This window comes from Nylanderia fulva, unplaced genomic scaffold, assembly GCF_048542155.1.
Source record: "Nylanderia fulva isolate GAGA-0341 unplaced genomic scaffold, ASM4854215v1 Scaffold21, whole genome shotgun sequence".
NCBI lineage: Eukaryota > Metazoa > Arthropoda > Insecta > Hymenoptera > Formicidae > Nylanderia > Nylanderia fulva.
The window spans coordinates 3,194,778-3,217,055 of NW_028190275.1; the positions used below are offsets into that span (position 1 = coordinate 3,194,778).

General features: G+C 37.4%; 1 protein-coding gene across 3 annotated transcripts in view; it reads left to right on the forward strand.

The window, feature by feature from the left end:
- The window catches only part of Ca-alpha1D (Ca[2+]-channel protein alpha[[1]] subunit D), an 87,245-nt gene that overhangs the window by 58,358 nt on the left and 6,609 nt on the right, over positions 1 to 22,278 (forward strand). For 2 of the 3 annotated variants that reach the window (XM_085482548.1, XM_085482549.1), the window contains 17 exons: positions 12,990 to 13,042; positions 13,280 to 13,426; positions 13,739 to 13,940; positions 14,889 to 15,158; positions 15,766 to 15,849; positions 15,955 to 16,146; positions 16,232 to 16,334; positions 16,538 to 16,692; positions 16,800 to 17,024; positions 17,622 to 17,826; positions 17,908 to 18,041; positions 18,136 to 18,237; positions 18,357 to 18,458; positions 18,526 to 18,635; positions 18,732 to 18,863; positions 20,239 to 20,594; positions 21,373 to 21,825. In XM_085482548.1, the coding sequence (XP_085338674.1) occupies positions 12,990 to 13,042; positions 13,280 to 13,426; positions 13,739 to 13,940; positions 14,889 to 15,158; positions 15,766 to 15,849; positions 15,955 to 16,146; positions 16,232 to 16,334; positions 16,538 to 16,692; positions 16,800 to 17,024; positions 17,622 to 17,826; positions 17,908 to 18,041; positions 18,136 to 18,237; positions 18,357 to 18,458; positions 18,526 to 18,635; positions 18,732 to 18,863; positions 20,239 to 20,594; positions 21,373 to 21,825 (3,025 nt within the window). Of the gene's footprint in view, positions 1 to 12,989; positions 13,043 to 13,279; positions 13,427 to 13,738; positions 13,941 to 14,888; positions 15,159 to 15,765; positions 15,850 to 15,954; positions 16,147 to 16,231; positions 16,335 to 16,537; positions 16,693 to 16,799; positions 17,025 to 17,621; positions 17,827 to 17,907; positions 18,042 to 18,135; positions 18,238 to 18,356; positions 18,459 to 18,525; positions 18,636 to 18,731; positions 18,864 to 19,353; positions 19,398 to 20,238; positions 20,595 to 21,372; positions 21,826 to 22,278 lie in introns of all 3 variants that reach the window. The other variant, XM_085482550.1, reaches the window with a different exon arrangement.

Genomic DNA, 22,278 nt, shown 5'->3' on the forward strand with positions numbered 1-22,278 from the left:
ACGAGATATTTCGCCAGCAGAGCACAAAGACGCAGAAAGATGACATTCACTGAAGCTGATCGAAGATATCGACTTTTAATTTTAATACAATAGGGAAAGATATAGAGTAAAAACACACACATACACACATATCTAGAGAGAAGATGGTAGAATAATTGAGATATTCTCTAGACTACGTTTATATTATATTAGCTTGTTTTGAGTATATTAATCTTACAATTAGGCAGAAACGAGTTGTTCAGTCCGACAACATTATTATCTATCTATACCTGTCTATCTCTATCCACTTATCTATATATCTATCTCTCTCTCTCTCTCTCTCTTTCTCTATCTATATATCTATATATACATATATATATTTCTCTCTCTATCTCTCTTTCTGTACATACATATATATATATATATATCGCTCGTAGTTTCATGTGTATATCGATCGCCCTACCATGTCTCCCCCTCACACGCACACACACACAAACATAACACACACATGTATGCGATATTGGGTGTCACAGAAGTAGCTAAGCGTAAGCTAGCTCTCGCGAGTGCCTGGTTTTGAGTTCTCGATCGACGGGGTGCGAGAGGGTGAAGATGCGTCGCTCTCTTTCTCTCTCTCTCTCTCTCTCTCTTTCTCTCTTTACGATCACCGATGCAATTGTGTGCAGGCGCGATAAATCAAAAGACGATATAAACGATAAATAAATGGATCGAGTTTGCGAGGTGGAACTTTTAGCTTTGCGAATCCGCGGGAACTTTTTTTTTAAATCATAGGTTTGGGAATCTTGCGTATGTAAAAAAAAAAAAAAAAAATAATAATACTTAAAGTAACGAAGGAAAGAAGGAAAAAATTGTAATTATTTGGCAAAATGATGTTTCGCACCGCAGGATATATATTAATATTTTATTAAGATAGAGATACGTACAGGGTTTGTCCGGAAAGTAATGCGTCGCATTTTTTTAAAAAAGAATTTATTGATCGCATAGGTAAAACAACTTAAAATTGTTCGAAGTATGACCCTTCTGCGTCAATACATTTTTGCCAACGCGATTTCCATGCGTCATAAGATTTCTGGAACTCCTTGACTGGGATGCTGTTCAGGGAGGCCGTCGAAGTAGCTTGTACGTTGTCAACCGACTCGAGCTGTTGTCCTTTGAGCTCCCTTTTCAGCCGAGGAAATAAAAAAAAGTCCGCCGGGGCCAAGATAACGTTGTTCAGGAAATTGGGATTATCTGCACAGAGTTGCTTGAGTTCTTCACAAACTTCCACTCGGTGTTGCTTTTGCGCATCGGTCAACACTCTGGGCACAAGTTTTGCGCAAATCTTCCGCATGGCCAAGTCTTCCGATACAATCTCGTGAACAATCGTTTTCGGCAAGTTCAATAATTCCGACATTAAGCGAACATTCATTCGACGGTCTGAATTCAATAATTGGCGCACACGAGTCACATTGTCGTCCGTTCGCGATGTTGACGGGCGTCCTGCGCGGGCCTCGTCGGCGACCTCCTTCCGACCTTCTCTAAACATCTTGTGCCATCTGTTTGACTGCGATTTGGAAAGGCAATCGTCCCCGAAAACTTTCTTGAGCATTTCAAAAGTTTCCAGCGGCGTCTTGTCCAGCTTCACGCAAAACTTTATCGCATAGCGTTGCTCTATCGTTCTCTCCATCACAAGTTCGACGCGACCACTAAGCAGAGGTTCACAGAATAAGCCGTCCTAACCCTCCAAGCGCATGGAAACAATTGAGCGACCTACCGTTGGAAAGCTAAGGGTACCCCCCTTCCTCCCCAACCGGTCCCATCGCTCTGCGATGTATAGTCGCGTCACAAAAAAATGCGACGCATTACTTTCCGGACAAACCCTGTATATGCACGAGAGAAAATATGATATCCGCTTATTCTGGGGTAAAAACCTTCGTAGAAGAATTTCTCAGATCGTTCCAATTCCGGCTTGCAATTTTCGAGATTTGCGCAATGCACATATATACATACATGTATACGTAAAGCGATAACGGCTTTGAGCCGCGGTACCTGCCAATTTCATTGAGAAGCGAACCCGAACGAGAGAGAGCGGATATCCCACACGATTTCGAAGCCGATTCGTAACCGATTTACACGCGCTCGTGGTTTCGCATATGCGAAATCGACTTTCGACGAGGAAACGCCGAGGTTTCCCGGTCCAAAAAAAAAAAAAAAAACCCCATAGGTGCATTGCCGAGAAAAAACATCGAGCACTGATGGGTCGGATGGATGGCGAGGGCTTAGTTCACGATGATAAAAAAGGAGTAAATCCCCCTAACAAAAAAAAAAAAAAATGAAAGGAGAAAAGAGAGGGCAAAACCGAAAAAGAGAGAGCTTTTTGAAAAATCTCTCGAACCAAGAGCGAATCTTCACGAGCCAGAAACAGAGAGAAGCTGCGCAACGCTTTCAACGGTATAAAAACATATTCGTACGAAAACGTGTATCGTCGCGTGTAAGTGAAATTTGTACGATGTAGAGACGCAAGACGGAGACAGCACGAGGGAGGATAAGCGAGCTAAGTGTTATAAAAAAAAAAATAAAAAAAAAAAAAAAACGAAGAGCGACTAAAAAAAGGAGACGACGAGATTAATTAGAAAAGAGAGAAAACTTTGAATTCGCGGCGAGAACTTCCACCACTCGAACCCCCTATTAATTCTCCCCTCCCTTTGCGCCCCCTGGAGTGATACCCCGATCACCCGAAATTAATGCTACTCTGTTTTTTTTGTTCTCTCTCACTCTCTCACCAATCCACGTGTTCCCCGCTGTGCTCGCTCGCCCCTGCTCGTCCGCAACTGAAAAACGCTACGTGAAAAAAGTACGTAGTGAAGTGTGTGATTGTCGCCATTAAAACGATCGGCAACATTATGTTGGTCACCTATCTCCTACAGTTCATGTTCGCTGTTATCGGGGTACAGCTGTTTAAGGTAAAGAGACATCCAGCCACATCCACTTAGAAAAGCTTACTAAGCGAACGAGAGAGACTGCGTTTTTATCACTCTTTCTCTCTTTCTCTCTCTCTCTCTCTCTCTCCCTCTCTCTCTCTCTCTCTCTCTCTCTCTCTGTGCCTCTCTACCTTTTTTCTTTTCTCTGTTTTTTTTTCTGTCTACTTGTCTCTCCTTGCTCTTACGTTCGCTTCCGACGACGGGGAAAAATGGAATATCTCCAGCGACCGAATTTTTCTAAGCGAAATACAGAGGACGAGATGATCGAATCATTGTGTGATTGGCTTTATCCAATTAAATATAATTATCCGAGCGAATCTTGCTCTTGTGAGAGAGGAATTCAAGAGAGTTAAATAATTAATTCGCGAAATAAAAATACGAACGCATAAAATAAGTAAAGTCAGATTTGACATTTCGAATTTGTAATTCCTCGTCATGTTTTTTTATCACAAAATTTTATTCAAGATGTATTAAATAATGACACTGCGAATCGTAATAAAAATTATTACTATTCGATAAAATAAGGGTGAGAAAAATGTGTTATTAAATTACAATAGAAGAAATTAGACCATTTTTTTTATATATATTACTCCGTATTTCGCAATATTGCTATTTTTCCCATCATTTTCTTCCCGTTCTTCGCGAAATTTCAGATTTGGGCAAACAATCTTGCACAGACTCTTTCTCTCGCAATTAAAAAAGATGAAACCATCACGGGGAAAATATGCCAGCATTTGCAGGATATTCGCAAAGCTAGTTTGCCTAAGTGTGTGTTTCACGTGCGTTCTCTCTTGTTCTCTACTCCGTTCTTTTTATTTTTCCCATCCCTCTTACATATCGTACAAGGGAACTCGTATCAGCAGCAAGATGCAGCGTTTTACGACGTCGAAGCGAACATGTTACGAAACTTCTAACGCAATAACGCTGTAACATGGCGATATACTATCACGGACACGTTTCCGAAGCAACTTTCTTCATGCACAAGCGAGCTTGCTTTCATTGCGAAATTGCACCGGGCATCATTCGATTATCCGGCCGATGTATCATCGATTATTAATTATCGCACGTGATTCTGACGGATAACGAACCGATGACGGATCACCCGGCAAATGCATATATATATATTCACGATCTCGTTGCTGCCGGTATCTCTTTCTTTGTACGTCTCTCCCTCTTTTATGGCAACACCCTCGCGCACGGTAACGCTGTCATTAACAGTATACTTAACGCTTCTTGAAAAAAAAAACCAGGCAAGATTGTCGTGTAATTTATCGTCGACGTGCAAATTATGTATTGTATATATATAAATATATATATATATAAATATACATTACATCTCTATTTTTTTTTGTATATAATTTATATATATATTTATTCTCGTCTCTCTCACACACCAACGATACGCATACCATATAGCCATATAATCGTATCTCCCTTTAAAGATAGACACCCCTTAACCAGGCATGCCAGTTTCGCTAGATGTGAGAATGAAGCTTTAATCGTAGTGCATGCTGGCCGTCCACGTGCACCGAAACCACGAGTTTGACACGTGATTATGTGGCAGAACGAAACGAATTTTTAATATATATTTTTGTACATATACTATATAAAGAAATAAAAATTAAATATTAGTAAGGAAATGAATAATTAATATTCACAAATTATATTTCGCAATTATACATATCAACGATGAAATTTATGTAAAAAGCCTAGAAAATTGGTAAAAATATTTTGAATAAATAATTTTCGCCATTTTTTCTGTTTTTCCCTTTTTCAGATTAATCGTTTCGTTTTGCCACGACTATAGACACCAGTTAGCTCTTCACGACTCACAAGACCCCACGAGGGAACTGTAGAAGAGACTGTACACTTGAATTTAGGGTTTAGATGAAAGTGATAAGATTGTTCGAGCGGAGATGTCCGTATATGTATAAGATACGACGTTACATGTTTCTGAGCCACAAAGTGTGAAATAGCGTCGAAGTTACTCTCGCACGCGAGTCCGATCGGGGACCCGCGATGCGCCATTAGCGTAGTAGTTTCCCTTACATATATATCTATATGTTAGAGAGATGTGCGAACACAGAGAACTTTCAACAGTTATTCTATATATAATATATATGTACACGTATATGTATATGTTACGCGGCGTGAGAGACTCGCTCGAGTCGACTTCGACTAACGTTATTCATGCACACACGCCGGAAGTGGGAATGCGGTGTGTAGACAATGTATAACTCCCTCGCGACGTTTTAAAATCGATATCGCTCTGCGCTTCGCGAAATTGCATTCTATTGAAAATGCCGAGCCTCCTCCGACGAGACGCAGACGACGACACGACGAGTGAGGACACGTCGTTTCTCCGCTTTTTCCACCCCTGAATAACGCTTATTAATGTGGCTTATACAGAATGAGTATCGGCTTGCATCGCAACGATGTAACCGTGTTGTAACGAGAAGACGACGAATTTAATAGGGAATAACCTCGGTTGCGGTTCGTCCGACACGCGTTGCTTGGAATCTGGATGTATTCTTTTTTTTATTTTTATTTTTTTATTTTTTATTTTTTTCGAATGTTATAAATGGACGGTTGTTGCGTTTCGATGCGAGGCGAGGAACGGGATGACTGCGGTAATAATCGGATTTGTAAGTCGCGGGATTTTTCTATCTCTGTCTCTTGATATCGCGCGAATGTGCGCAAATTTTATTATATTTACGAATGTGGTTCAATCCACGTGGATTATTTTATTACGAGAATATTATCTTGGTGGAGTATATAGACATATATATATGAATCAGCTTATAACAGGCGAAAAATTATGTAAGCTTCATTTTTTTAGGAAAAGTATCAATTAAAGTCTAATCAATCTGTTTGATAAAATAAGCGCGGGAAAATAATCGTTAAAGTGCAATCGATCTAACGACGTCATTCGATCAATTAATAAGGATTCACAAAATTGTATTATAATCAAAGTGATAAATATAAGGCCAACTTATCGAGCTGAATATTCGAGATGTTCAGTCAACTACCATTTATTACATGTATAAATTATAAAACTACAGTCATTATATTAAAACTAACGCAAATTACAATCATTCTATAAACGTTTCGACCGCACGCGGTCTTCTTCAGTTTAATTATTGAAATATAAATTCTTACAATTCACATAATATCGAAATTTAATTATAGTTATTCAGAATCAAGAGTTTTTGAGTAATTAACGCGTGTTTCAATCCGTCCTGTCCAACAATGTTCGCCTCGATATGATCCCTGATTTTGTTCAGATCTCGGATAGTTTCATCGTTAATATGCGAGAAATTAACCCGTTCCGTAGGCGCTGCGATTTATAAAAAATTACCGATCAACGCATGTCCAAATTATAATATGTATCCCCTACAATTGGTAGTATGCTTACCTATCATCGTTCTTCTTGATAATTTTGCTACTTATTAACAGTTATTAAGGATGACACATAACAAACCAACAATACAGAAAGACAGCTCATTTTAAACTCTACTTGATCGGAGAGCGTGCGTGTTTATATATGATCTAATATCTATGTTTTACTCGTTAATGTCCTATTTGTCCTATTATTATTTCTTGTTCGCTAATATATCCAAAATATCAAAATACGACTCGCTAAGTAACTCAGTATCTTTGTTTAAATTTAGTCCATTTTTTTGTTCCTTGATATGTAGCATCTCAGAAATGAGTCTTTTATAATAATTATTTTCGTTGTCCATGATCTTAACATTGTCCCAATTAAAAGTATGATGTTCATTTATTATGTGTTCAGAAATTACTGAATGTTTCGTTGAGTCCAACCTAATATTATTTTTATGTTCTTTTATTCGCGTCTGCAATTGCCTCTTTGTTTGGCCTACATAAGATGCATTACAATTATTGCAACTGATCTTATAAACCACATTCGAATTGCATGGATGTTTAGTTTTATCTTTCTGCGCTTTAATAATATTATCCAGTTTGTTGAGACATCTATACCCTACCATACAATTTTTATTTTTTACCGAGGAAACAATCATTTCTGAGATCCCATCTATATACGGAATGACAAAGAATTTTTTATTGACCGAGTCATTTCTTATACTTTTTGTTCTTTCTATGTTGGCCTGTCTCTCTATAATGCTCCCCTTAGATATGATGTGTTCTATCCGATGATTAATTTTGTTAAAAATCAGATCAAGAGGGTAACCATTGCTTCTGAGTATATTAATAATTAACTCCAAATTTTTATTAAAAAATAGTGGATGTGATAGCAATAGACATCTGTCTACAAGGTTATATATTATTCCTATTTTGTGGCATAGTGGGTGGTTTGAATAAAATGATAACGTCCTTCCTGAGAAGGTTTCTTTTTGATACCAGTCTATATATATTTTGTTATTAATAATTTTAAGTGATAAATCTAAGAAATTCAAGCTATGGTTAACCTCTTGTTCGACCGTGAATTTAAGTCTTTCATGATAGTTGTTAAAATTATTCACAATCTGAGTCATATTAGTCATAGAGGTGGCCACTATTATGTCATCCACATAACGAAAATAAAACAAACATTCCAAATTCAACGCTTTGAGAACTGTATCCTCAAGATCTTGCATAACCAGGTCTGCAATAATTGGTGATAACGGTGACCCCATAGGGGTCCCAAACGTCTGTTTATAAATTATGTCATCAAATGTAAAATATGTAGAAGTCAATATGAATTTTATACCCCCCAAAAATTCGTTTTTCGGTATTTTAGTATTTATTCCAATGTGATCCCATCTATCGTTAATACCGTCAATCGCAAGATCCAGAGGAACGTTCGTAAACAAAGACACCACATCCAAGGAAAACATCCTATCATTCTCATCAATCTTTTTACCAGACAATATGCTGTACAAATCAAAACTATTATTAATATGACTTTTCGCTTTGGGTAGACTAGTTCGTAAGGTGTTTTGTAAAAACGAAGCCAGCGAGTATAGAGCTGTATCAACCGATGAAACTATGATTCTAACTGGATAGTTTTCCTTATGGATTTTAGGTAATCCATACGCTTTTGGAAGGAGAGAATCACTACAACGTAATTTATAATATTCGTTTTTTGAAATATAATCTTCCTTAAGCCATCTCTTCAACAAATCATTCAAATCGTTCTCTATTTTTTTGCACGGATTTTTTTTAACAATAGTGTAAGTGTTGACATCTTTTAAAACGTTTTCCATTTTGTTAATATAATGAGATCTTTCCATTGCCACCGTAGCATTACCCTTGTCCGCGCGTGTGAATAGAACATTCGGATTGTCTTTACAAAATTTTATTAAATCTCTGTGTGCACCAAGTAATTTTTGTTGACTTACGTCATTTTTATCCTTCGTGTTCAGAAGTTGTGCAAATTTTGGAACCGCGATATTTCTGATCGTTGTGAGATTATTAATATTATTTCGTTTGCTATTACTCTCTATGTCCTTGATGAATTCATGTATCGCTGTTTTTTTACTAATATTCGGAAGACAGAATTTATCACCCATTTGCAACAGATTAGAAACGTTAGGCGGAATGTCTGTGTTGGAAAGATTAACAAACCATTTTTTATTAGTATTTTCCAAAGGGTTAATTGTATCATTGAGAAATTTATTGGCTTCTATGTGTATATTGATCTCCTTGGCATCATTAGTGATTGCCCTGAGAGAATTTTGTGATATTTTCGTCGGTTGTGAAGTTTCAAAATGTAAAGAACAATGTATATCTATAGGTTTGATGCTGTTGATATACTTATAGTGTTGTTTTCTCTTAAGCCAATTGAATTTCTTTTCGTGTGCAGTAACCAATCTGTTGTGGCAATTTTTAAAAGCAATGTTATGATGTTCGAAAATTCTATTCCACGCGAGTACAGGTAAACGATTAAATAACCCGCTGGTGAGATGAAAAATCCTATTTTGTAATGACTCTACCTGTCTATGCAAATCAAAGATTTCAATGCTCATCGCATTTGTTTTGAATTTGTACAACATACTATCTAGTCTTCTGATCGATCTGTGATGAAAAACGTTAAATTTAATGCGGCAAAAACCTTCTAAATGTGTAGGAAAAATATCGCCATTTTTACAATTTCTTAAAAATTCCAATTTTGCTCTCGCTCTTATTAACAAGTAATTCGCATTAATCCATTGTTTAAAATAATCTGCGGTTATTCTTCCAAAAACTCTATGAATAAAATTAAAATTAAAATAGTAATCAGTCCGTTTTGTGCTAAATTGACGCATTGTAAGGCCAGCGTATATTAAAAATAAATTAATACAATTGTCGCTCGTATATTGAAAACAAAGTGATAAATATAAGGCCAACTTATCGAGCTGAATATTCGAGATGTTCAGTCAACTACCATTTATTACATGTATAAATTATAAAACTACAGTCATTATATTAAAACTAACGCAAATTACAATCATTCTATAAACGTTTCGACCGCACGCGGTCTTCTTCAGTATAATTATTGAAATATAAATTCTTACAATTCACATAATATCGAAATTTAATTATAGTTATTCAGAATCAAGAGTTTTTGAGTAATTAACGCGTGTTTCAATATAAACGTTGTCGACGAGAGATCATCGCGTCCGCATGACATTATATCTGTCGACATGGCGCGTCCACGTGGACGAGAGACTCGGACACGACATGGGGAAAAAGCACGAACAATGGGCCGACGTGACGCGCCAAATTGTACTAATTGCCACCTACGTAACACGAGCTGGTGCGGGCTAAAATAACGAACAGATTGAAATAACAACGCAGGCCCACCCCCTATATATACCCGCTGACAGCAGTGCGTAGCCTCTGACGATTTTCTATGTTTATAATATACATAACATCGTCTCTCCCTCCCTCCCATCCGATCTCCTTCCTCTTTTTTTTTCCACTTCCGTCCTCTTCTCCACTTTCTTGTAATCCATAATTACACTCGTACGAGGCGAACATTGTTGGACAGGACGGATTGAAACACGCGTTAATTACTCAAAAACTCTTGATTCTGAATAACTATAATTAAATTTCGATATTATGTGAATTGTAAGAATTTATATTTCAATAATTATACTGAAGAAGACCGCGTGCGGTCGAAACGTTTATAGAATGATTGTAATTTGCGTTAGTTTTAATATAATGACTGTAGTTTTATATTTTATACATGTAATAAATGGTAGTTGACTGAACATCTCGAATATTCAGCTCGATAAGTTGGCCTTATATTTATCACTTTGTTTTCAATATACGAGCGACAATTGTATTAATTTATTTTTGTATTATAATATTTTTACCATCCAATAAAATAGTCGAACGTGATTTTTTTTTTTTTTTTTAGGAAGATGATAAATTCGATGTAAAATTGATGGAGTCGTCGACGGTATATTTAACGCGTCAAAATTAATGAGCAATTATAATTATTCGTAATAATAATGATACCTATAATGGAAGATGAAATTTTGTCGTGTCGTTAAAAAATTACAGGAAGATAAAAAAACCGAATGAATTTAGCAAAATTACATCAGATTGTAGTGAAACACTCAAGATTGCGATAAAACGTTCTTTAATATACCAATAATGAAGTAATGCCGGGATAGACAGTCATAAAGTGGGACTGGCCATTAAGGTTGCCCTAATAACCATTAACGAAGTAGAGAGGGTAATGCTGCGAGGGTTAATTAGAATCGTCGACATATTCTCAAACACACTTGGCAGTGTGCCATGAACACTTTAATGTCTTTCATTATGGCTGTCTATCCCATGACATTTGCGGCCATCGGTCCCAATATTTATATGCTCGTTCATTTTAAAACGATCCCGCGAGGAGGATGAACGTTCGTTTTTTTTTTCACGTACAAATATTATTTTCTCCTCGACATAAAAAAAAAAAAAAAAAAAAAAAAAAAAAAAAAAAAAAAAAAAAAAATTTTTAATTTAATCAACGCGAACACAATATATATCCGAATGAATAGATATGCGATGTAACAAAAAATAAAATAAAATGAAATAACAAAAAAAATATATATACATCGTCGACGCTGCTTCTGCACGAATATACGTGCAACGCCTGTGCTTTTTTACTTGCAAGCAATTATGGATTACAAGAAAGTGGAGAAGAGGACGGAAGTGGAAAAAAAAAGAGGAAGGAGATCGGATGGGAGGGAGGGAGAGACGATGTTATGTATATTATAAACATAGAAAATCGTCAGAGGCTACGCACTGCTGTCAGCGGGTATATATAGGGGGTGGGCCTGCGTTGTTATTTCAATCTGTTCGTTATTTTAGCCCGCACCAGCTCGTGTTACGTAGGTGGCAATTAGTACAATTTGGCGCGTCACGTCGGCCCATTGTTCGTGCTTTTTCCCCATGTCGTGTCCGAGTCTCTCGTCCACGTGGACGCGCCATGTCGACAGATATAATGTCATGCGGACGCGATGATCTCTCGTCGACAACGTTTCGAGCGTGTCTCCTGCAAGTCGCGATCGTTCAGCTGCGCGATAATTGCAACGTTTACATAAGGGATGTATCTTTTTTCGTCCCTTCTCGCCAAGAGTCACGTATATACGCTACTTCCGCAAATGAACAACGCGCGTATAATTTCATTGTATTATTATACGGCTCACTTGAGAGTTTGATGCTGGAATTTGCATAATTAAGTAATGCTATTATCCACCTTATAGCTAAAACCATATACATACGCCTGCAATGTGTTTTATGTAACAATTATAGCTTTCACACTCTACAGCGCGCTAATATCGTAAATCCGTATCGATATTATGTAATATTACGTAATATTAATTAATTTATAATTGTATTAGTTCTATATCAATTACGGCCTATAATTGAGGTCTGTTAATATATTTGTCGAGAAAAATATCTTTTTGAAACGAGAGTCACAGACGCGTCCGCAGGATTTTTTCCAGGAGGAGGCATAATTAAACTTTTTTAAATTTAATTTTTTTGTTACCTTTTTATATTCAAAAGAAGAGCAAATGCTGAAATTTTTTTTTACACAGGTCTATGAAAAAATAAATTTCGATGCTTAAAAAACTGTGGATAATATCATAAGTAGAAAAATGTTGATGTGCCAAAGAAATGATAATTTTCTAATATAAAATGAAAATAATATAATTGGAATATTTTGAGATCGAATGAGAAAACTTACAGGCGAGAAGGGGATTATTATTTATCTCGCGATTATCTATCTCGATCTGTCGACATTGGCGCGACGCAAGTTCCAAAGCGAGGAGAGGGCGAAAAACCCCGACTTTTCTCTCACCGACACCTCTCTTCCTCAGCGTGCTTCTGCACTCCAAGCCGAACGTGTGAACCAGAATTACGCTTTTCTTTGTACACGGATATATCATGCATATATATACATACCTGTGTATATAGTCGCGAAATCGTCGGATGACCGCACGCATCGTACCTTGTTGTACATATGTATGCACGTGCCGACGAGGAATGTTATTTTCTTTTTTCTTTCTTTTTTTGTCTTCCCTGTCACGTTTTTTCGCCTCACATTCTAACACCCTCATACTTTGCTCGATCACGTCTCGCTGTTGCTGCCGCTGCTCTTGCAAACTGAGAATGGCCGATTCACAGCTGATGTCTATATAATATTACGACGCGCTGGCGATTCTCGTGCTCGATTTTACACGAATTGCAAGTTACTACAAATACCTCGAGACTTTGTAGTGTCTTGTCATTTACGCAAGAGTAATTAAAGACCGAAGCGCATAGTAATTACGTGCGTCATGTCGCAAGTATATATAAATATGCTGAGTCGATTATCTAATAACGTAATTACTCACGTGTGTGGAGTGCCATATTTGCACGGAAAATAATTACTTAGCTCGGTGAATGGCGTTAAATTGAATTTGAGAAACGCCAGCGTGTCACTCGCAGCTTTAACATGTTGCGTATAAATTTTAGTCCCCTATTAACGGATACGTTATATTTAATATCGGCGATCGAAATTGATGGACTTTTTGTGTTGTATAGGGCAAGTTTTTCTATTGTACCGATGCATCGAAAATGACGAAGCTCGAGTGCCGGTAAGTTCTCATTGCGTTATAAATTAAATCGATTAGAAATAAATAATTGTATTTTAATTTCCCTTAAATTTGTATAAACACACATAAGAGTTTTAAAAAAATTCACGGATATATTAAATGTAAAATAGAGGGGAAAATTTCTAATCTGATTTTTGACACACATATTCACGCGCAAATCGAGAAAGATCAAATGGAGCCCACTTTTGGAAAAACTGTGCAAGGCACTCTCTTTTCCAGGGGCACTTATTTGGAATTCGAGGACGGTAATATCAATAGACCGGCCGTGAAACAGAGAGAGTGGCTTCAGCAACGTTTTCACTTTGATGACGTCGCTAAGGCGATGCTGACCCTCTTTACGGTCTCGACTTTCGAAGGTTGGCCATCGTAAGTACATTTTCATTGTGTTCGAGAAACATTGTTTTCGAGAGGTTTTCGATCGCGAATTAAATATAGAAAAGATCACTTATGTGTCGTGAGAGTCAAGTTTTTTTTCGCTCTTATTATCGACACGATTAATTGTCGCTTAAGCGAATTCGCTTCATTTTTATCACTTTCTCCGATCCTGAATTTTATTGTATCTCGATCTTCTACGATGCTATTCTGCTTTAATGATATTGCGAGAGAATAAATAAGGGTAGACAATTCTAACGATAGTTCGAGATATCATTTAACATTGTCTTCCATGCCTGCTGACAGACTGTTAGAATGGTCGATCGACTCCAACAAAGAGGATCATGGACCAATTCATAACTTCCGGCCGATAGTGGCCGCCTACTACATCATCTACATCATCATCATCGCGTTCTTCATGGTGAACATCTTCGTCGGTTTCGTTATCGTCACATTTCAGAACGAAGGCGAGCAAGAGTACAAAAACTGCGAGCTCGATAAAAATCAGGTAAGTATATATATATATATATTGCGCGAATAATTAATTAATTAACCATTATAATCAAATTAATATAGCGCCTACACTATAATGAGAGACGTACATGCGCGATGTCGACAATATTTCAATTTCTAATTAAACAAGCACTTTAAAAAGTAACGCTATATTATACATATATAATTAAATTTACAATAATTGATGATAAAATGTAGTGTAACTTTTATTAAAATTTATTAACCATCATGTTAATTAATAAAAATTTATGAAAATCGTTGCAAATTATATAGACCTCCCGGCAACGGATTTTTCCCGAGGAAAATTGCGCATTCAGATACTTCATTCTGTGTATTCTGTTTATAAAATATTTTAAAATATTTGTTCATTATACTTTCTCTCACAGGGTGTCCAGCAGACTCAATGAGAAAAATTTCCTGATTTTTTCAGATTTTCCAAGACCAAAAATTAATCTTTTCCCTGACTTTTTAGTATTATTTTTTCCAAATATATAATTTGCATATCTATATGATAAATCAATGAAATCATGAAATCCTTGAGATATTTTTGTCAACAATGAAAAGGTTTGGAAGTTAAAAAAAATAAAAATTTAAATCAATTATACAATCTACATTAGGTACGATAATCGAAACAAACGTGTCACAAGAAACTATTTAAATAATCATCCTTTTTTATTTATATTATATAAAATTTTTTAGTTTTGTCTCTGTCAAACACATTGAAATAAAATAACACGACGATGAAAATATAAATTAACGAACGATTTTTAACACAGAAAATTAGCGTACTTGGAGTCGAGGAAAAGTTTATATTTATTTAATAAAAAATTTCCAATTTATACCGATTTATAAAATTCCCTCGCAATGCTCGGTTTTCCAGATTTCCCTGACCGCTAGACACCCTGTATTGTGAATGGATTAATTTTACCGTTTTCCTGTACAGAGAAATTGTATCGAGTTCGCACTAAAGGCGAAGCCAGTCCGCCGATACATACCGAAGCATCGAGTACAGTACAAAGTCTGGTGGTTCGTCACCTCCCAACCGTTCGAGTACACGATATTCACGCTAATTATGATCAACACCGTGACACTCGCGATGAAGTTCTACCGGCAACCGGAAATGTACACGAGCGCTCTGGACGTTCTCAATATGATCTTCACCGCCGTGTTCGCCCTTGAATTTGTGTTCAAGCTGGCTGCATTTCGATTCAAGGTGCGGACTCACCTTTATGCATATTCTGTATTTGTGCTTCATTACGTTTGTGTAGTTGCATAGAAAGCTTTCACATCTAATTACACCGGCAACTACACAGTAGAACAAGTTGTCTTTTCTTCTTAAAAATGGTCCCCGTATTAAAATTTTTCTCTTGAATATTTAACACATTCATGTGCAAATTTAACATATTACTGTCGTGTTAATTGAACTTAAATATTAAATTATTAAAACAACTGAAAAATGCAATGTGCATTTATTTTTAATTTTACATAATAAATATCGTATGTTCTGTTTTATTAGCGACAAGATTTATCTGTTAAAATTTACAGAAAAAATGCTGATGTTTTATTTTATAATATAAATGGGGATGATAATACATGCATTAAAACTATGTTAATTTTACACAAAATTTAATTTTAATTACTTAAAGTTTTGCATTTATTTTGTGTTAAAATATTAACACAGTATTTGTGTCTTCATTTAACATATCCGTATTATGTAAAATTCACCCAAAAATTTCTGGACCGTTTGTTGTTTTTTTTTTTTGAACAGAAATTTGTCAATTTTATGTAACTGCGTGTCATCCGTTCTTATTAATTTGCAGAATTACTTCGGCGACGCGTGGAACGTCTTTGATTTTATCATCGTGCTCGGAAGCTTCATCGACATCGTTTACTCGGAAGTTCACGTAAGTATCGGACTTTGATCGAGCACCCCGAGAAGCAATATTCGCGATTATATTTAAAGAGCCAGAAGTGTGAACTGCGAGTCAACCGTTTTACGATCCTTGCAGGGTCCTGGATCCACCCTCATTTCCATCAATTTCTTCAGGCTGTTTCGTGTAATGCGATTGGTCAAGCTACTGAGCAAAGGGGAGGGCATCCGTACGCTTTTATGGACGTTCATCAAGTCCTTCCAAGCTCTGCCATACGTTGCCCTTCTCATTATAATGCTCTTCTTTATTTACGCAGTGATAGGCATGCAGGTGAGCGAAATCGATCGGTTAAACGCGACGCGCGATTCAAAAGCGTTGGGAAAACGACGATTTAAGCGAACGATTTTCTTCTCAGGTCTTTGGGAAGATCGCGATAGACGACGAGACGCCGATAAATCGCAATAATAATTTCCAGTCCTTTCCGCAAGCCGTGTTGGTCTTGTTTAGATCGGCGACCGGTAAGTATACATTCAATATATTCAATAGTATAATGGAGAAAAAAATGAGAACTGCGATAAATCTCTCTCTCTTCAAGATAAGCGCATAGTTATTATAAAAAAAAATAAATAAAATAAAAAATAAAATAAAATAAAAAATAATTAAAAAAAAAAAATAAAACAATAAATAAAATAAAAAATTGTTTCATTGTTTCCGAATATAGGCGAGGCCTGGCAAGAAATCATGATGGCTTGTTCGGTGAACCCAGACCAAGTTAAATGCGATCCGAACAGCGACGAATTCGCTAAGCCCGAGGGCTGCGGATCGGACATTGCATTTCCCTACTTCATATCTTTCTACGTGCTCTGCTCATTTCTCGTAAGTACTCTCGTCTCTGCGAATCTTGTATATACGTATTTTCCTTGAAAATATCTTTTTTTTTTCAAATTTGATAAATCTGATATTTATATATCTCGCGAAAAAAGATCATCAACCTCTTCGTCGCCGTCATTATGGACAACTTTGACTACTTGACGAGAGATTGGTCGATTCTCGGACCGCATCATTTGGACGAATTTATTCGCCTGTGGTCCGAATACGATCCCGACGCGAAAGGACGAATTAAACATCTCGACGTGGTGACGTTGCTGAGGAAGATATCGCCACCCTTAGGTTTCGGAAAGCTGTGCCCTCATAGGGTAGCTTGTAAGGTCAGTAGCTAAGCTTAATGAAGGGTTTATAATTATGGGTCTATGTCTACGATAGAGAGCCTGTAATAGCATCACCGATTCAAAAAATAGTGTTCGTTTTTTTTTATATAAAAATATATATAAATACATTTTTATCTTATTTATATTATGTTATATAAAAATATTATTATTTCTATTTTCATTATTAATTAAATAACTTTCTCCACACGATACGCGATGTAATATTACATTTATCGCTCGAGTATCGCGTCTAATAAAATCGCGCGAGTGAAACGAGACAATTATTGTGCGAGTTAAAAAAAATTAATATTGCAATTTAAATTTCTCCAATCTCGCGAAATGTAAAATTCAGAGACTGGTCTCGATGAATATTCCGTTATATATATATTATGTTATATATATTATATATTATATATATTATGTTATATAAAAATATTATTTCTATTTTCTATTATTAATTAAATAATTTAATTTTCGCTCGCGAGTATCACGTCTAATAAAATCGCGCGAGTAAAACGAGACAATTATTGAGTTAAAAAAATGAAATTAATATTACAATTAAAATTTCTCTAATCTCGCGAAATTTGTAAAATTCAGAGACTCGTCTCGATGAATATGCCGTTAAACAGCGACGGCACCGTGCTGTTTAACGCGACGCTGTTCGCCGTCGTGAGGACCTCGTTGAGGATCAAAACGGAGGGCAACATCGACGACGCGAATGCCGAACTCAGGGCGGTGATCAAGAAGATCTGGAAGAGGACCAGTCCGAAGCTTCTGGATCAGGTCGTTCCGCCGCCCGGAGGTAAATGGCGATGTTTTTCTCGCGAAATTTAATTTCTAATTGTGAATAATCATTTACAATTATCCGAATCGATCCTTTCAGTGGACGACGAGGTGACGGTCGGCAAGTTTTACGCGACTTTCCTCATCCAGGACTATTTCCGCCGATTCAAGAAACGCAAGGAACAGGAAATGAAGGATGGAGACAGAGACTGTCTTAATACCGTGACCCTTCAGGTGAGTCTATGAAGAGATCGGAAGTAATTGTAGAAGGGTTGTATATTAGTATATCGAGATAATATTTGGCAAATATAATTTTAATTTTTAAAAGGCCGGGTTGAGAACGTTACACGAAGCTGGTCCCGAATTGAAACGCGCGATTTCCGGTAATTTAGAGGAACTCCTCGATGACAATCCAGAACCTATGCACAGGGTAAGCGCTTTTCAAGTAAAAATAAGAATTTTTATACAAAATAGATTATCACGCAATTATTAATTTACGAAAAAATGCTTCTTTCAATGTGTAAATTAAACTGGAAGATACTTTTTCAGAGAAATCACTCGCTCTTTGGCAGCGTGTGGTCCAGCATGCGAAAGGGACATCACAGCTTCCACAGGGCGAGATCGCTTAAGGTTAACTCTACTGTTGCAAAGGTAAGTAATCTTCATACAATTCATCTAATCCTAATTGATTATTCTAATCGAAAACTGTTTCCTGTAGGCGTCCCCGACCAATTCTATAGACTTTTTACCATACGCTTCGTTACGGAGGGCCGCTCTTCCGGATGCCGCTAAGAAACTTACTCACCAAGTTGTGCCAAATGTAGCAGGGTGGGTATTTCCCGTATTTCAATCAGCTTTTTGTCAAATTTTTTTCTAAAAAATAATTTCTCTGATGTATACATAAATTAAATAAAATAACCGTAGTGGCCTGAGCGACGGTGCGATGAATCAGATGGGAATAAACGCGCGACTGATGGGTGTCGAGGAAAGCATACCTCTGAGACCGCTCGCTGCTTTTGGCAATCCGGTGCAACAGAGCGGGTATAAAGTGGTCGAGTAAGTAGAGAACACGTGTGAGCGATAAATCGCATCATCAGTTATATATACTCTATTATTGTTATAGTCTATTATGTCTCTTGTTTGAGTGTATAATCGATGATTTTTTTTATTCTCCCTACCGACAACCTCATTCTCTCTCGGTATCACGTCATAATGCATGTAGAATGTTCATCAATTTAATTTTTTTCTTTTTTAATTGGCTCAATGTGTATCGCGAAGTAACTTACGTTTCGTCAATTTCATCGAAAGAGAAACAACAAATGCTACAGATGCATCAAGTTTTTGTTTAATATTTTCATCTTCATTGTTGTAAATGTGCGAATCATGAGTAAAAAGTCATAATAAAGAATCTCGGTTGCGAATCAGCTGATTTTTACCATTCGCGGGAAGACGTTTATTTCAAAGTTTGACAGGCTTTTTAGCGTCGCGCGAACGTGATTCGTATCTTCTCTCATTTCGCTCTTCTCTTTACTATCGTACGTTTCAGTGGATCGGCTAGCCGTAACTATCTTCATCCCAATAGCGAATATGGTAAGACAAGTTAGGGACAAATCTGCGATTGGTAGTTGGCTTTTCACTCTCTTTTTTTTGTCTTTTTTTTTCGTTCATCAGCATTGCTTGTTTTGTGCATGTCTCTATTTTTCATAAATCACGCCCGCAGGATCCCGTTCAACATTTTCACAAGAGACCGGGAAATGTGATGGTCGCGTGAAGATTAGTTAAACGGGGGAACCGAACTGCGAATTAGATATGCGGAAATCATACGTATTTCGAAGTGCAACCGGAATGCGTTAGAATCTGCAAATCCTAGCGCTTCATCCAGCTGATCGCGCATGTTGCATCTACTGTTAATCATTACACTTGATGATAATGCTTGTTGGACGCCTCCAAATGCCTCGAGTAAAACTCGACTTCATTTAGCAGCATCAATTTTTTATAAAATTATTTTAAATATATAAATATATGTTTAATATATTTTTAATATATTTAATATATATATATATATATATATATATAATATATTAAATATATTAAATATATATATATAATATATATATATATATATATATTAATAAATATATTAAAATATATTAAATATATATATATATATATATATATATATAATATATTTAATATTTTTTATTACAATTAATAATACAAAGCACACTTAATTAATATCGAACTTCTATCATTTATTCCGATTGACTAACCGTTCTCCGCGAAGAGACCGGTTCTCTCCGAGCTCATCTCGAGGCATTCGGGAGTGCGTGTACCGATTTGCCCCGCGTGATCACGCACTAACGTTACTAAGAGCGACGTTTGCGCTTTTCTCCCTTCTCGCCTATCCGCGCGTTGCACGCTCGTGCCGCAGTCTTCAGGATGGAATCGAGCGGCAGTTGACGCCACCGACACCACCGCCACGACGAAACGCCCCGTCCTCGTCCACCGGCACCCCGAGCTCCGGGATCGCGCACACCCCAGCCGCCGCAGCAGCGGCGGTCGCGGCTGTGGCGGCGGTCGCAGCAGCATCAGCAACCGCAGGAGAAGGCACGGCGAGCGGATCGAGCGTCGCGACGACGACGATCACCGCGTCGTTCACCACGAGCGCAAACACCTCGACCACCGCGACCAGCTCAAGCCCCGCTTCCTCCTCGAATGGGACTAACTGTTACTATACCTACGCGTCGCGCGGCTGCTGCGTCGATTGCGCAGCCTGGAGTAATCACGGTACGGGAATGCCGGTTTAATCGTTAAAAAGGAGATTATGATCCTGTTGTTGATCCCCTGTCCTCGAAAACGCTCGTCGGCTATAACGCAATTCAATCAACAAAATTCTTTCCGAATGTTGAGTCTGAATTTTGAGAAATTTCATGTGAAAATTGCAAAAAAGGGGATTTTAATATTTATTCGAGAAGTTGGTTTGCAATATTAACTACTTTTGATTGCGATAAAATTTTTTCAATACATGTGTATGATAGTTATAATTCCTTAAAATGCATTGGAATATTTTTGCAATTTTAATCAAATTTTTCAATTTTGAGAAGTAGTAGAAAAAATTGGAGGAATAGTACCCAACATCAAAAAAATTACAGGAACTGATCATTCTCTTTTTTTTTTTGTTGAATTGCGTGATCTAAAAATTTTTATATTTTTTAATAAACCTTTTAAGATAAACATTGGTAAACGAGAGAAAAATATTAGGAAGATATTGTCAAAATTAATGGGTGTGAAAAAAAAAAAAAACTACAATAATTGGCTAAATAAAAATCCACAAAATTAATAAAAGATAATACAACCGGATGCGCGAAATTTGGTATTTTGAACATGATTCATTTATTTATTAATTTTTATTATTAAATCACATCTTTACTTCCTCTCGTTTTATCATATTTTTTTTTATCAGCGCGTTGAAGGGAATATTTTGCCGCGTTAATAAGACTTACCTAAGGGAAAAGATATAGGCTTGTGTAATTGATAAATCATCCCCGTGTCCGCTCGCACGCAGCCTTAGACGATTGCGACGACGAGGATACGTCAACGGGAAGCGGATCGAGCGATTCCGGCAGGTGGAATCCGCATTCGGAGGGCGGCGTCGCGCGAGGCACGATGACAGGAAAACCCCACGTGACCATGCTGGGTCGTAGCCGATCGACGAAGCGCCGGTCCAGGGGCCGACGTGACGCCGCGACCGCCGGCGGCAAGTCGGCCCCGGCGAGCTTCCGGTCGCGAGACGCCACCGTCACGACTACGACGACGACGACGACTACTACGACGACGACGACGACGACGACTGGTACCGCGGCCGGAACCGCGTCCGGTATGCGCACCATCGCCAACGGCCTGAAAATGGCGCAGAACCAGGCCATCGCCGTGGCCGGCTTCCTCGCCGACGTGGACTCGCGACAATGGCGCGTTTGCGCTTCCTGCTTGTCGCACCGAGCGTCCTACCACGGCAGAGGTGATTGATTAACGCACGCGAATTAATCCTTTGCGATCGCAGGTAGACTCTTCGGGTATACCTGTGGACGTCCGCAGGAAGAGGCAAGAATTTGGAATCCCTTGGAATCGGTAAAAGGATTAAGCATCTGCTCTCCTTGTCAATTTATTTGGAATTTTATTTTTGGAAAAATATTTAAATAATAATGAAAACATTGAATTATAAAAGTAAGAACAAATAATAAGAAACAAAAAATTGGTTGGAAAAAATCCTGCGGATGGCCATGGGTGTATACCTATGGTGATCATATTTCCTGGGAGAAAATAAAGGACAAATCTGAAAATTTTGGGGCTTTGTTTCAACATGTTTCCAATTAGTTTGCAATCAAAGTGGAAATCGACGAGCAAAAAAAATCAGAAGTCTATGTATTCTTATAGCTTGAAACTTTCGACTATGTTGAAACAAATCCTTAGT